At 34.2% G+C, this 17232-nt stretch overlaps 1 protein-coding gene across 3 annotated transcripts in view; it reads left to right on the top strand.

The window, feature by feature from the left end:
• Positions 1-17232, top strand: part of MALRD1 (MAM and LDL receptor class A domain containing 1) — a 207557-nt gene that overhangs the window by 100366 nt on the left and 89959 nt on the right. For all 3 annotated transcript variants that reach the window (XM_042817546.1, XM_042817544.1, XM_042817545.1), the window contains exon 27: positions 622-779. In XM_042817546.1, coding sequence (XP_042673480.1) covers positions 622-779 — 158 coding nt within the window. The remainder of the gene's footprint in view (positions 1-621; positions 780-17232) is intronic.

Below are 17232 nucleotides of genomic sequence, written 5' to 3' on the forward strand. Positions count from 1 at the left end.
ATACAATTGTACGTACAAAGGAAAAAAATAATTTCGAAAACTGCAAAATTTATTAAGCTTCTGATTGAAATAGAAATGGAAAACTAAAGGAGCATATCAGTTTCAGAATTAAGTGCAAGCATATGTTTTTTGCAAGTTCATCTGACTAAATAATTTAAACATGAGAAAATATTCATACAGTAATGAGTACTGATGTCCAAAATATCTCACTGGTTATGAACACGTGAACATTTATTGGATTTTGTTGTTTGTTTTATTCTTACATCACAAGTTTTTATATTGTTATTGCGAAGGTTATCTTTCAGAAAACTTAATCTCAAAATTTATCACCATGTGGTCATTGGTGTACTGTCAAAACAGTAATGCTCTTGGACAAGGAGCAGTGATCAAGGTAGCTGGGAAAATTGGAATATTCATTGTATTTCACACGTCTGTCTAAACATTAAGCTGTTACCAGTTTATTCTTATCATAACAAGTATTATCTGGTAGCAAATGTTTGCTAGCATAGGAGATATTTGGGAAGCGTACTTTATATCTTTCTGAATATTTCTAAGTTTCGGTCGTGGAATCTAATCTGAAAGTGAAAAACAATTTTTCAGGAATACATAATTTCGTTTCAGGACAATTCCTATATCTTGAGGCCACTGCAATAGGGCTGAAAAATCAAAAAGCCCATCTGAGGAGTTCCAGATGGAAAGAGTCAAGCAGGAGTTGTATGTTGAGCTTCTGGTACTTCAAGTCATTAAAAGCCACAGGATGTATTCAGGTTCTCATAAAGGTAACTAAAAAATTACTTACTTTTCAATATCTGATGCCTGTTAAAGTGTAAGTGCTTCAGCAGATTGGTTTGGGTCTGTTATAGTGGCTTCTATACTGGAAGAGTCCCACTGCTTTTGTCTTTAGGCTTCTCTTGGTCCAGCACTATTTTTATTATTCTGGTCTCTTAAAAATACTTTTGCCCTTTTGTTTCCAAAACACTTTTTTTTTTTTTTTTTTTTTTTTTTTTTTTTTTTTTTTTTTTTTTTCTGAAACTCTGCTGGAAAGTTTTAAAACTTTTTTTCCATTTTCTCTTTTTAAATGCATTGCCTTTCTCTTTGACACTCCACAGCAGAGCAATTTTATTATTTTGCTGCCATATATATTGGTAACTATGTGTGTAACTCTGTAATTCTGATAGAATGACACTCACCAAAATACTTAACAACTAACACAAAGCAAGGACAATACTGTTTTCATTCTGTGTAGACATGTAGAGGATACATAATCAATTTTCCTTAAAAATTTCTTTTTTGACGTTCCCTCAGAAATGTCATTTTCTTCACTAAATGTGCAATGATGTAAAACGTATGAAAATAAGGTAAAACTATCTAAAATTACAGAAAATAATTATCAGTGTAGCAAATGTAAATTTCAATTTATTATATATGCTATTCCTAGATCACAATCTGTAATATTTCCTTTCTCTTTTAGATTGGGAAATAATTTTGTTTTCTGTTTCTTTTATCCTTATTACAATGAGATATTGCCCCTCTCTTATTTTCCCCTAGTATTATTGTCTTAATAAACTTGTCAGACATTATTTTATTTTATTTGAAATTATCACTGCCTTCAGTAAGCTTAAAGAAAATTTAAAGTTAAGTGTATGGCATCTGAAAAAGGGCTTATTATTCTTATTCAACTTTATTTAATGCAGGCAAGAATCCTAGAGGAAGATAGAAGACATTCTTCTCATTTGTAGTGCATCATAAACAGTTTCACAGATCAGCGTAATTTACCCGTTCTGTTGTTTATAAATATTTGCACATCAAAAATCTAATCAGAGTTTCTATTTAACGGTGTCTTTAGGAGTAAGGTCTGATTAAACGCTTTGTAGTCATGAGAAGTAGTACTAAAGGTTTACCTTGTAGTTCAAGCTACCATACTCATGTAAGTCCATCTTGTTTGAGTATAAACATGAAGGAAATCAACTTTTTACGCAGGTAGATTGTGATAGAACCAGGAGGAATGTCTGTTTTAAATTAAAAGAATGGAAATTTAGGTTAGATATCACTGGAAAGGTTTGTTGTTTTTTGTTTGTTTGTTTCTGGCTTTTTTTTTTTTTTTTTTTTTTTTGTTGTTTTTTTTGTTTTTTTTTTTTTACTAAGAAAGTCATGTGGTGCTGGAACAGGCTACCCAGATAGGTTATGGGTACCCCATCCCTAGTGGTGTTTAAGGCCAGGTTGGGTGATTCCTCAGGCAACCTTATCTAGTGCTTATCTAGTGGCTGGCAGCTTTGCCTTTGGCAGTGGAGTTTGGAATTTTATGATCCTTGAGGTCCCTTCCGATCGAAGCTATTCTATGATCTCTTTGTTTGAGGTTCAAGTTAATGTCAGTGGAAGCGGATTTATGAACAGTAATAGGTGAAAAGGCAACAGAGAGGAGATGACCTGGGAAAGAATTTGCTATCTCAAGTTTCACAAATGAGCGAATTGTCTCCAGCTAAAGTCTTCACTTCTATTGCAATCTAAAAGTGAGAATGAACACCATGTGCACCACTGACAAAATTATAAACAAAACAATCATGTTGAAACAGAATGCAGTATATTACAGAGGAAGGAAAATACCAATCAAAGGCTAAAATACAAAAATTTTTTTTTTTTTTTTTTTTTTTTTTTTTTTTTTTTTAAATCTTAGCTCATTAAATGTATTACTGGATGACTTCTCTTAATATTAACATTGCTTGACCACTTTCAAGATGCTTGAGTATTATCTGTCATACTAAAGAAACATCTCAGATTGTGATGTAAACAATGAAACCTGTAGGATCATAAAGAGGATTATATGGGTATGAACTTTTCTGTTGAGCCATGCAATGAGAGAAAAACTCAATTACCTAGGGAATTTCTCTATCATTAATATACTTTTCCCCTCATATTATACTGTATATTAATACAGACCTCTCTGTACATGGAATAGTAGTCCAATCAAAATGATGGACACTTGAGCTGGTTGTAAAAAATACAGTATACTTCAAAACCATCACCATTTATACAAATGGAAGATATTGACATTATAGCTATCAGTGGAGACAGTGAAATCCAGAGACTGCAATATCCGTCTCACCATTGATCTAAACTGAGATTACAAAGTGTTTTACAGATGTGCAAAAGATCAGCAGGCAGTCAAAATATTACCAGTACAGATCTGTATATTGTTAGTCAAAACTTTACTACTGAAAGCAAGATTTTGAATTATTTCTCTGTGACAGTTGCAAGAGAATACAAAATGCTGTTAGAGATTTTTAAGCTAAAGTACAGTAGGAAAAAGTTCATATTAATTATGCCTGCTTTAGTGGTCATAGTGAGGTTCCTGATCTCTTACTGGCTCACACAGTCAGAGGAAACTCTTACTTTGAAATGTGTTTCTAAAGAGTTGAGCACAAATTATTAGGTATAAGGAAGGACAACACATTTTATTGCTCTGCTGATTAGAAGATATGTTTTCTAGTGCTGATTAGGTTATTTTTGTTATGAAAAGAAAAGAAAAATAACGGTGATAATTCATCCTCTGTATAGACATTGTTATTAAAACAACAGCAACAATGCAATTTAAGGTTTAATACAGTTAGAGAGGCTTCAAATACTTTAAAGAAGCCTCTGAAAAGAAATACACAGATGTCTAAAGAAGATTAAACTAGCTATTAGCAACTACCTTCACTGAATGTGATGAGGCCAATGTATACGGGATCTCTTTAGGAAACATCAGCAGACCTCTCTGAGGTATTTGTCATAGTGAATTAGTTTCATCCTTTTACAAATGTGCGAAGACATAATGGTATTCAGGATAAGAAGGCTTTGCCAGCTCATAGCAAGTGAAGCAGTGCTGCACCAGCACTGCTGAAGCGACAGCCCAACCTGGCTGCTGCACCAGGGAACTGGAGCCAGCAAGCAGACCATGCCCTCCAGCTGCTTTCAGGCTGATAGAGCACAGATCCCATCACCTGGCTGCTGCAGCTTCTCAGACAAAGCTGAAAACTGCCACAGTTGTTCCTTCAGTATTATAATTGTATTTAGTTTGCCTATGGAGAATAAGAGAGAGAGATGTAGAAAGGAGAGTAGCTAGAAGTTCAGATGCAGGTGATTTGTGATGGTTTTTGCAGTTCCTGTTACTTTTTAGTGAAGTAACATACTGTCCTGTGTCGTCAACAGGAGAAACTGAAGTAGAGATGCTGCTGTTGCCCACTGATTTCTTCTGTACATTTGTATTTTTAGGATAGAGTAGTTTAAAATGAATTTTTTCACAAATCAATATCATCGACCTTACTTACTTCTTTGGGAAGTCTCTCAACAATAAAGTCCGAGGAAACAACTTACTCTGCCTCACACCTCAAAATAGACTTTCTCCACATTGATTCTTCTCACTGGCTGCGTGAAAAACAATCAACTCCTCACACTGATGTAGCAATTATAGATTTCACTGTGTTAGCATAGCCTTCAAAGCAGATTATCTGACTTCCATTTGGTTAGGGGAAGAAACTTTCCATCTTCAAAGATTTGCTTGAAGGTTTTGCTGCAGGGACTGCTGAAATCCAAAGCATGGTCCAGACAGTGTAGAAACTACAGATTTTTCACTTCCCTCTCTAGACCCAATAAACTTTAAGAAGGAACTCCTTTCAACTTATGCAAAAATTTGAAGTTTTGGAATACACAGTTGTTTTTTTGTTGGTGGTGGTTTTGTTTTTCTTTTTCTTTTTTTAGTAGCTTACACGTATCTTTGTGTTCCTGGTCTTTTATTTTGGTTTTGAAATTGTTTTCCTTTATTAAATCCAGGAAAAATGATATTCAGAAGAATTTGGCTTGGCATAACATCATGGGGATACGGACCTTTATTTAATTGTATCTATACAGTTTCCAAAAGGTGCAAGGTTTTGCATTCATTACTCCCACTGTTGGCCTGTGAACTGTTATTAAAAAAATTTATATGAGTTGATGAAATCTGTGCTCTGAGGAAGGCATAGTAAGTGGTAATATGGGAGTACTAAATTAATTGAAGAAACTTCAAAGGAAATCAGTGGGTCTACTGTGAAGCACAGCATTTTTTGTCAAGAAAGAAAGAAAGATTAATTTTTATGGCAGATTCACTTCCAACTGTGAAATTACAGAATCTAAGAGCTCTTTCCACTTGTTTAGGCTTTGTTTCAAATAGGATTCGGGTTCAATATTGGATTGAACCCATGAGATAAGAATATAGAAGAAAACACAGATTCAAACAAAGATTGAGATTTTCAAGAAAAGTTTCATTTCTCAAAAAAAGCTTTTAGAATGACCAAATACATATGTACCATTGTAGATAGGGCAGGAACCATTAAGTGCAATTTATAATGTTAGGTTATTACAAAGTTATTTCAATCTTCTTACCTGTAAATTATTAGAAGCACAGAATTCACTTTATTCTATTTCTGCAACCAAACGTAAGCATTCATTCCAAAGACCTTGATGAATTGGAACAGTACAGTTGCACAAGTCTGAACTAGAAAATACCTATAAATACACACATACCCCATACAAACATATAAATAAACACATATTCCAAAGGATCAAGGAACTACTCATTAATTTTAGAATCTCACAAATACAAAAGGTACATCAGAGCATTCATAATTTAAAATCGTTGAGTTTCTAGAAAGACATATACAAGAAATTGTTTGTATGTAATGTGTTAAGTAGTTTTTTAATTCTTTTAATTTTCTTTTTAATTCAGGGAAGCGTCACATTAGAAAACAACATTCTGTCAGATTTAAACAACATAATGTAGACAAAATCACTGAAGTAATATATCAATATCCTGTAATATTTCACTTGGAATAATAAGCCCTGCCTCTCAGGGACAAAAATCACTATGTATTTTTCTATTGCAGCTTGGCACAATATGACCGAGATGAAAAACGCATTTTCAGTTTCTTCCACACTCCTCAGTTTTCCAGAATTGTTTCATTGAACTAATTCCTTGAATTGGAGATCTCTACCAGTGATTTACCTTAATGATTTGTGGATTTGTAATCTCACAGAGTGGTGCTGCTTTATTAATATATGAGGCTTTGAAGCATCTTGTGTACCTTTGCAAATCAGATTTTTTTTTTCTTTTTCTAACACATTCCAGAGCAGATGTTCACTTGTGATAGTCATGATTTAAGTATATCTCAGATAGAATCTTTTAAGGATCATAAAGCTGCTATTGAATGAGTCTTACAGAAGAAACAGATAGCAAAATTAACTCTTCTTTATGCAGCATCTGTGAAACAGGCACATTTTTATGAAGATAAATGGACTTTATGAGGTACAACTTTGAGCTCTGAGATTTCTGTTGTTTTTTAATATCTCTTCTAAATAGTTAAATTTACAGATTGAATTAGCATATATTTTCATTTAACATGATAACTGCTAATACCTTTTAGGGAGTGCTCAGTGTTGATCAGACCTGAAATCCCAAGACAGTATCTGACTTTTCTGATGAACAGTTTTACATAGAAAACAAAACAAAAGAGATCTGCTGAACATCAGAGAAGGTGGAAGACCTTATTTTCTTTCTTTTTCTTTTCTCATTCATGCCACAAGACCTACTGATCTTCCAGCAATGAAAGTATTCCGTCTGTCAAACACAGACTAAATTAACAGTTGTTATATTAGCAAAGCTTCAGCAAGTAGTGATGCAGCATTGGAGCTCATTGTAGAGCTTTAATTTGTTTTCAGTTTTATCTTCCCTTAATACAACTTTTATTTTTAATTCAAAGTTTGGTGTTAGTGTCTTGGAGTTGTTCTAGTTTCTGGTAGCCTTTGATCTTTCCTAGGCTTGCAGTATCAAGCTACACTGTGTTAAAATTACTTTGATGAATCAATAAAGGAAGAGTTTTAGCATGAAAAGTGGAAATTTTATGCTTAGAGAAATATTTTCTGTTTCTGGCCTTCAGCTTAAGATTCACAATATTTTCAGGAAAGTAAGGAGAATGGAGGAGAAAAAGCAATTGAGTTTCTGTTTTTGCTTTAATTTGGGCTTTGTGTGCCCACTATCGTCCCACTTTCTTCCAAACATTTTGAAAGCAGTGCAGACACACTGATCCATAACTTCGTACATTTTTATTACCTGCCTATGAGACAATCATTGAAGCTCAGAGACTAATTTTTTGCAGTCTCATGGAAACTCCATAGTCTGTTCATAGGAGTTGCTTAGGCCATCTCATAATGATGGATTCACACCATTAGAAGGATAAGATGCCATCTTTGAGAGATAAATCTTAAGAATGAAAGAATATATTTAAAACAGAACCCAAAAAAACCAGAAAGAAATAGGATATATCATTAAAATTTCATTGTTTATTGAAAATCCTGCTTACACACTAATTCCTTGGCTAGTAAAATTAGTCTCTAATGCCAAATCTGACATAGTGTCCTTTTCTTGTTCTCTTAATAGAAACAATCAAACTCAGTAACCACCAAATGTTTTGCATGACTCCTTAGTTGACATATAAACACTCATTGTTTGCTTTCTTCTCTATTTTTTTAAAGCTGTTAAATTCAGAATGCTATCCAGGCAAGCTGTATTTTCTTTGTTATCCTTTGTTTTTTCAACTAACATTTCTATGCTATATTTTCTTGATTCTACTGCCGTAGCAGTTCTAAAATTTAATCTGTTTACTGTTCTTCACTCAGGAACATAATTTGACAAAACGTATGGCATACTGTTAATTGTATAAACTTGTTGGTAATTCATAATATATAGAGAGTATAAGAAAAATAAATGTAAGAGAAGAATTTAACAATGGAGCTGCAAAAATACTACTAAACGTACGTGTTCCCTGCCAAGTTTATTAGATTCTGCCCATAGGTCTATGTTATAATGTGGGGATTGTTCACGCTGTGCCCCTAGAGCAATTTCTGAGAGCCCCAGTGTCCTGGCTCCCTGTAGAGATATGCTTCTTTTTTTGTGTGTGTGTATCTGAGTGTCCCTTAACTGCTGAAGTGGACTCTGGTGTCATGGAAACCAGACCAAACCATGGCAGATACAATAGGGATAACTGAAATCTTAGAAATGTGACAGGATCAGTGCACCTTTCTCAGAGGATGAAGCCACGGGACGTGCACTCTTTTAACAGAAATGCTACAGGTATCATTTAGTATTCCTGTCCCTAAATTTGGACTCAGCCTATGAACCTTTGACTCAGCTTTTATTAGAACTTTTTATAAACACCTTAGCAGTCAAAGTATTGATAAAACAAATTCAGATTCAAGTTGTCCACTAAAATAAAGATGCAAAGAACTGTACAAAATCTCACTTTTAAAAGAGAAAATAGCCTTCCAGGTAGAACTTAAGGATCATCTTCTGCTGCCATATACACTAGAACTAAGTGATATGCGGAATCAAACTCTGTGACCCAAGTAAGATTACAAAGCAGGTGTGGTTTATTCAGCAGTGCGAGTATGCTGGGTGCAAAGGGGATAGATCCACCTAACTTGCACAGTCTGGAAGAACTGTGTTACAGATAGAGGCGAAACTAATACATAATCAATAGTTTTCCTGGAATTCGGATACATATTCACTACACCCCTGAGAGTTCATTAGCATGCAGACCCTCCCCTCTTGCACGTGCATAGTGGATCATGGGATAAAGATTTGTCATCTTCCTCGCAAAGGTTTCTGACCTTTCTTGCTGTAAACTTCTGACCTCTCAGTGGGACATCCCTCCAAACCGGTTTCTTCTAGCCCTGTGGAAATCTAATCACATCACTGCCAGATGTCTTTGGGATGTCCTCAAACCTTATTGGCATGGCCTTCATCTTCCTCACTATCCCAGACCCAGTGTCTGCCGCCCCTTATTTTTCTAACAAGCTCTACATTCTTACTTCCATAAACTATCTCTAACTACTCCCTTTACCTTCCTTATTCTCAGTCACTGTGAACCCTTCTTGCCTTTTTTACTTTCACTTATGGGGCCCTTTTCACTTTTCATGAGTATCTGGACTAAGGTTTTATTTACTAGCTGTGAAATGCAGACCTAACTCTTTGTTAAGAGTTATTTGCAAATAACAGTTTCTTGTTAATTAGTGTGGGTGTTATTTTCATATCTCAATATGTGTAAGGATGGTACTTTTCATTTAATAGAAACTACACAGTGATTTAGAAATTAAGGCTTGTAAGCTTTAATCAATCAAAAATTAATATCACTGAACTATAACTTTAAAATAACACTCTTCTCTAAAATTACCAGTTAATTAAATGAGTTTCCTAAATAATCTATATTTTTAAAATAACTGTTATAAGACATTATGAATATTTTCCACCCTGTGGCTCAAGATTTCTATTTCACACTGGATATTAACTGTAGTTATAGCAGACTGTAATCCTACAACAATCTGTTTCTCATAAATTTCTCTTAAATTATTTTGGAAAGACTAGGTGGCAATGACTATATTTCAGTTTGTCTTATGTATGTAGTGATAAGATCCTTTAGTCAGTAGTTTATACTGTCAAACTGTTGTAGCTGAATTCTTCCATGCTTGGTGACCTTACAGGATTTCATGTTGGAGAAAGTCTAAATCTGATAGGGATCAAATCCAATTAAGAAATAACTGTTAGGGACAGTGTCTGTACAAGGTGCATCCAATGATTTGTAGAATGATATACATTGAGAAATATGTAGTCTTTAGAGTAAATCAGTCTTTTAACAATATTTTAAACTTACGGGGACAAAAAAGAAAAATAAGCAGAAAAGTAAAAAAAAAAATAAATTACAGTTGTCTTTTTGCTTTGCTGTGAAAAGAATACAACTGTGATAACGCAAATTAGGGATATTCAAATTTATTATTCTATTTCTTTCAGTTGTTTAAGGATCAAGCAACAATGCATCGGGTTTTTTTTGTGTTGTTATTTTTTATGACTTTAAAGATTGGCTGCCCCACCCTAGGCTGTTATGTGTCCCAATTTGATGCTTCTTGATACATGAGTTCTGGTGACATGTAAACAGGAAAATTAATGATGATGAAAATCAGAGGAGTTGTAAACAGCCAATGTGATAAGAAAATAGTTCCCAAATGAGAATCTTGAATTTAAGTTGTGATAGGAGTGAATGATCTGCTCATCAGTATTACATTAAAAGATGCTGGCTTTCTTCTTTCCACAACAGTTCATCATCCAATATGATAGTGGCTATCTGAAACTGTTGAGAGACGTAGAAATACAGTGTAAAAAAAGATAAAGGCATAGAATGCAAGCTGGTGAATACAATCAGAATTGCTCCATGTTGCATTTTGTTTTTAATTCCATTGTAACCTCTCTGAGCAGTTAGATTTCTTATCTAACTTTTCAGGTTGAAGTTCTTTCTGTAGTTCGGCCACACACTGCACGTGGTCCAGCTGACCTCAATGCTTCCCACCTTGCCTTACTCTTTTGTACCTTTTTACTGTATGTTTTAACAGGCTATATGTGCCAAACTAAAAAACTGAGGAGCTCATATAATTTTAGTATTACTCTTAAGACCAAATGCTTTTTAACAGAAGAAACCATAGTAATGTGATTTTCTGCATAAGTCAATGAGTAACGAGTGATGATACTGTCGTACTACTAAAATCACAAATTAAAAAGACTGTTACGTGGATTTCACCTCAAATGCTCACTGCTGCCTTCCACAGACTAGCAGAACCAGTCCCTTACTATTTTCTAACTTAATGAGGTTTGATCTGTATGAAAGATAAGATTCTTTGAAGAAGAGTTTTTGATGTGAACCAGAAGAGGTGGTATTTAAATTTTGTTACATGAACCATCTACTTCATTTCATTGATCAGCGAACAGAAGTTTCTTCTTATTTATGACATGGAAACACTCGTTAGATTTGAAGTATTCTGCTGTGCACAACATTACTCTAAGAACTTTGACAGCGTGATTCAGTTTATAATTGTGTTCCATGGGAGTTCAGAGGGAATATGTTATCAAAAAGTTTTTTAGCAGTCACAAAATGATTTAGGTGGATTTCCAATTCTTTAACACTATACACCAGATGTGTACTTCCAGTGTTACTAAAAGAATGATAGTTCTGGATTTTTTTCAGCCCATCTGCTTTATGATTACATGACTTATAGTAAGGAATTAATAGCTAATAATTCTCACCTGACTCACAAAATGCACTTTTTTTTTTGTAGTTTTCTTTGCTTTTTTACCTTTGACTTTCCCTTTGTCAATAGTGCAGTGTGTTTAAGTCAATACGTCTTGAAGTTAATCTATGTACAAATTGCTGTCTCCTAAGTTGTAAGATTTGTTGCACAGAGAAATTAAGTTCAGGTAGGATTTTACATCTCTTCCCAATAGTGATGCAGTCAGACCGTTCCAAGAGAGTCAGCATTCATGATGGGACATAACTCAGAGTCAGTCTCTTCATCCTGAAAAGGAAAAATTTTACTGTGTGTAGCTAACAAACCTAAATCGCCTTACAAATAATATCCAGAGAAGATGTGGTCATGTGAGGAAAAAAAAAGTGCAGGAGACCATGTGGTGAAACAAAACCACATATTAAGCAGTATTTTAAAAAGTTAAAGCATACTGTCCAGTTTACCTTTTCAAATATGCCAATTTGATGAATCATCTAGTATCCCATTGACTTAGAAAGTTCTTAATCACTTAATTTTAATATAACCCTTCCCATAGAGATATGATCAGACAGAATTTCTGCTATAAGAGTTGTGAGAAACGTGTGTTTTTCCACAGATCCATTGGAGTTATCTCATTTTCAGTTGTTTGATCCCTCGTTGGTTATAGTTTTCCTTTGGTATGTTTTTATGTTGCAGTTCTTCTCTAGTTCACACAAGGAGTTTTATAATCTTCCGATAATTAGTTCTGTGTGTATTTGCAGAAGGGAACAAATGTGCTTAGAAAATGGATACAGAACTGCTGCATTGTCTGCAACATCTAGAGAAACAGTGAAAAATTGGAAATGGGGAATGAGTATTATCACAGCCACTGAACCTGTAAAATAGAAATGAATTATGTAACAGTTACATGAGAAGAAATATCTGAGGGAAATCAGTATGGTTTGTTTTTTTTTTTTCATTGAAGGCCAAAACATTAGTGGGAGGAGCTCCACCTTTTTTGATCCTAAGGAGGGAAAAAATGCACTGAATTTCCTGCTATTTCTTTTTTTATGGTTGTTTTTGTTTTTTTTTTTTTTTTTTTTTTTTCTGGACAGGCTGAAAGATATTATAAATTCTCTTTCATATTATTGAATTCTGTCTGATGCTTGTTTTCAGAGCTATCGTCTTGTCTCTGTGTCATGCAACCAATTATTTCTACGTTGCAACAGGAAAGGAATCTTAGAGATTTCTGTGCTTTATCCAACAAGTGGATAAATTTTGTAAGAAATGCATTAAGATTGCAAGACCTGCTATTGGATTCCTGTGCTAAAAGTCATAAATGCATACCATACAACCACTTTGATGGCTGCTGTGATCTCTTTCTATTGTTGTTGGAATTTTACTGTGTCTAAGTAAAGTAACTGTGGCTTTCCATATACTTCCTCTAGACATGTGACTGTATATTTTATATCTTACTAGACAGTAATATATACCTTTCAATAAGCAATACTAGTTACATTCAGGAATTTTATTGGAGAAATAAATGAATTCTGGATATATCAGTAAATATTTTGGATATTTCATAATTATGCTGGCATTGTGAACGCTAGGAATCTTGAGAACTTTTATCTTATATGTCCCTCACATCATATGTACAACATAACTTTTTATCATCTCAAACATATAAGGTGGCTGTCACTGGGGAGAGAAGTAGGGAAAGAGGTGGAATCATGCTGACATGCTTCAATATAATAGGAAATGTCAGTTATGAGAGACTTTAATTTGTCGAGAATAAATTTCATAACCGCAGATTACAATTTTAAATCTGATCTCTGATTCGTTGGTAAAGAACTAATTTTATCCACTAGATATTTCAGAGATGGGATTTTAGCATTCTTCTTTAAGATGTCTCTTTGCTCAGGATCAGATTTTTAATCTAGCCTTTTCTATATAAAGAACTTGCTATTTTTCTCAGCCTTTCTGTTTTGATTCCCCTGAGCCTGTCCAGTCATCTAATATCCTAGTAGATTTGTTCTATATTTCTACAAGCCCCAAAGCTACAATCAAATGGAAAAAAAACATTCTAATAGGAACAGGGACAGTCTGTAAATGCCATGAAGAAAAACGCACAGTTATATCAAAGTAGGGGTGACATCTGACTGGCAGTAATCATTCTCACGTTTTTGAAAAAGTATACTAAGATCCTTGTTGATGATTAGTAGGGAGTATTCATGTCAATCCTTGTCCTGAAATTTTGCCATTTGAAGTTATTGACAAGAGAGATATTTAGTAAAATCTAATGTTTTTATGTAATTGTACAGAAATTCAGAAGACCACTGCTGGACTTAAGAAGTATTATGTCTCATCTCATGCTTTTTTTTTTTTACTGCCTCCAAATATTCTTTTTTAATTATTATTTCCCTCTCACCTCTCCGCCTCCCACCCTCCCCCGCCCCCCCCCAAAAAAGCTTAGATTGTTGTTGTTGTTGCTATGGATTTTCTTCCCAAATCTATAGCCTTTTTCTCATCAGAATTCGTGTAAAGATTTTTTTTTCTAAAATTATTTTTGTATGCAGAATCAAAATCGCATTTGAAGTGAATTGTTAAATTGAAATATTGATCAAAAGAAACAAAATCCCTGAAAGCTTTGGTGTTTAGCTGAATTGGCTTTGCATTGGGACTTCCATTTTTCAGGCCAACTTTAATGATGGTACTAAATCTCTTCATAATTAAATCTTTGCATTTTGAAGTGTGGAGTGGAGTTTTGTACTGAGCAACTCCATGATTTCCACCTAGAAGGATTGATTTTGTAAACAGTGCAACACCGACAACAGAAAAATCCTTCTGACCTTCCTGTCATGTCACAGGAATGTTCTTAAGCAAAGAGTTTTAGGTCATCCACAGGTTATGTACTTGTGAAGGTGGACAGTCAACTTAATCTTTACATTGCAATAACTACAGAGCGTGATGACAGCCAGGAAACCCACTTCTGAGGGCAGTCAGAACAGTAATAAATATTAGACATGATGGAGGAATGTAGGGCTTAAGAATAGCTTCTGAGACATCTAATCTGAATCCTTGTTACAGCAGGAAAGTTTTGTTTACTGTGTTACATGCTTCCCACGAAAGCACAGTTATCACAGTATGTATCTAACCTTTGGAGATCTATTGCTTTAAGCTCTTACTCTTAAAATATAATCAAATCATTTCTACAGAAGTAATAGTAAAGTTATTATAAAAGCTGCCTAGTCCTTAAAGGGAAAAATAAGGTCCTTTCAGCACTAGCTGTCAAAGATTGAGAGAAAAAATGCAGCCCTGTTAGCAAAACTTCTGCCTGCTCCCTGCAAACAAGCAGTAGCTTGAGGCTTATGGCTGGCTGTACAGAGGTATTCCTCTTCCAGGCAGGTCTTAGCATCACTCTGACCCTGGGCATGTCTACTCAGCTCTGCATTGAGGTCAGCAGGAACTCTGACTGTTACCACTGCATCCAAAGCTATTGAAGGCATATATTTGGAAAGCAAATTTGTAGCTTTTCTTTCATTTCAAAACTATAAAAGAGGATATTAATGCATCACCTTCTGAGAGAAAAGGAGAATCTAAAATATAGTTCTTAACAAACAACTCCTTTTAAGAATTATCAAAACTATTTTGAAGATGCTTGCTTTTACATTCAAGACGTGGTGTTGCTTAAAAAAAAAAAAAAAAGAAAAAAGAAACTGCCAACACAACCATCACCACCAAATGTTAATCAGCTATGTGATTTTGACTCTCTCATCTTCAAATATGTTGAGTGTATGTTCTTTAGTGGGAAAAATATGACAGATTTCAGGTTATCTCACATTGGAATTTCTTTTTATGATTTTGATTTATTTATCTGTTACTGCATATATTCTTCATTTTAGATAGTCGCCTTAAGTGCAGGTACCAGGCCTGCACTGTGTTGATCATCCTTACATTGACACTATAGTTTGTTGTAGACATTGCCTGAAGCAATCCTGGAGTTTCTGTAAAGTTGTTTTCCATATGAGCTTTGTATTTCCGGAGAAATAAAGCTGCCTCAATGCTAAGATGGGAACAAAGTCAGAAAACCTGTAAAACATGGTTAAAACAAAGGGATGGTAACATTTGTGACAAAACAAAAATAAGTTTCTCAAAATGCTGATGGTCTTATAAAAGGTCTTTAATGCTTACTGTTACTCAGTCTTTGCAGAGTAAGACTGAGGGGGGAAAAAAAAAGTACAACTCAAGCATATCCTTTAAGTTACCTTAAAAACAAAATCTCGCATAATTAGATTAAATGGGGGAATAAAGGAGATTTTGCACATAAAGATGAAGAAGGGCTGGGATAAGACAGGAGCCATTTTATTACTCTGAATTGATAAAGATATCACATAAAATGAGGATGTATTTTAACAGCCCAAGCACACAGATATATTTGATGACAACTGTATGAGGGGCATCTAGAGAGATGCAAACAACAATTAAAACACAAGACCGTTGGTTATAAATGAAGGCTTGCTATAATAAAATCTAGTAGATTTAATAGCTGTGACAGGATGAATCAAACTTGTAAAAAGACGAATACTGATGGAAAATTTCAAAGACAATCATCAGTACATTATTCTTGCATTCCCTTAGAATTCCAGAACCTCATTATGAGGTTTATAGCTAGAGCTTCATCTTTGCTAATGAGCAACTTGTTAGTCCTTGTAAGGCTTACTTGAAACAAAATCCTGTCTTCAGATGAATTACCAGTCACTTTCTATAATTGTTTTTGAAACTCACTTTTCTCAACTCAGCACGTACAGTAATTACGTACCAAGGATCTTGCCACTTACCTCCTGGAAGTGCTATGAGTATGAACACTCACGGCAGGAGGAGTTGATAATGCCTTCTGATACTCCAAAGAAATTCACTGTGAGATTCCTGAATTCTTAAACTCGTGCATTAAAGATAAGTAAATTTCATCATTCGTATATGTTCTATCAAAATAGTTCATTAGAATGCATATTCACTTACTATCATAGTATTAATTTTGGAAATGAAAATTGTGGAGAAGAAGATATTTGAGAGAGTGAAAATTATCTTAATGTCTTGCACAATGAAGAAAATGAAAGGGATGGATGGATAGACTTTGCCATTAACTCTTATTATGGAAACCTGATCACACTAATACATGCAGACTGCCTGATAAAAGGCTTGAAGGCTGAAATATCAATGTTTCATCTTACTGTTTTCTTTCTTTCTACAATATACTATGATAATGCAATTATATGATTTTGTAAATTATCCATAAAAGTGAAGCTAATTTTTCATGCATAGTAATGTATTAACGCAGTATAAATTTTGCCTGGATCAAATAATGTCTTAAAGATACTATTTGATCAGTTTAATGTTTCATTTTCAACAGTTTTTACAGCGTGCACAGACATACTAAATAGCATTTCTTGTTCTTGTCAAAACATAACTCGGAAAAACTGGAGAAAAACCAGTTCTAGTGAGTTCTTTTCAGTGCTAAGAATTATAAATCTCCATTGAAGTTACTGGGACTTGAGTAATCTCATCACTTTCAGCTGCATGTTCCTAGAGTAAAGCTTAGTCTATTTCATTATTTCAAATTTCCTGTTTTTGAGGCATTACTCTGTAAATGGTTAAGTTCTATTACCTGTTGGTGTGCTGGTTTTTGTTGTTGTTTCTTCTTTTATATAAATTTTTGTGAGCTATACCTGTTGGCTGAAATCTTAACCAAAGTCTCTACATGTTTATTTAATGAGAGAAACAAACTTTCAAAGCAGTAGCTAAAGGAAGAATATTATATGTAACCATTTTTTTTTACATGTTCAGATGCTTTACTTGCTTTGTTTGAATGCACAAAAACGTAGTTTGGTAAGGCTGAGATGACATTGTATCTAGTGATGTTGTGAAGTGCCACTGAACTGTTATCAGCAGAGTGATGGACAGTGTGCTGGAAGACGTGCTCATTCATAACTCACATCTACATTGCCTTGTTTTCTGCTCTCAGCTTTCTTCATGTCAATAGCTTCTTGAAAAATCTCTTTGTTTTCTTACCTTGATCAGTTTTTTGTACAAAATTATTATTATTATTATTATTATTATTATTATTATTATTATTATTAT

The sequence above is a fragment of the Centrocercus urophasianus genome, unplaced genomic scaffold, assembly GCF_019232065.1.
Source record: "Centrocercus urophasianus isolate 14NV4802_14NV808 unplaced genomic scaffold, USGS_Curo_1.0 seq_16, whole genome shotgun sequence".
Classification (NCBI taxonomy): Eukaryota; Metazoa; Chordata; class Aves; order Galliformes; family Phasianidae; genus Centrocercus; species Centrocercus urophasianus.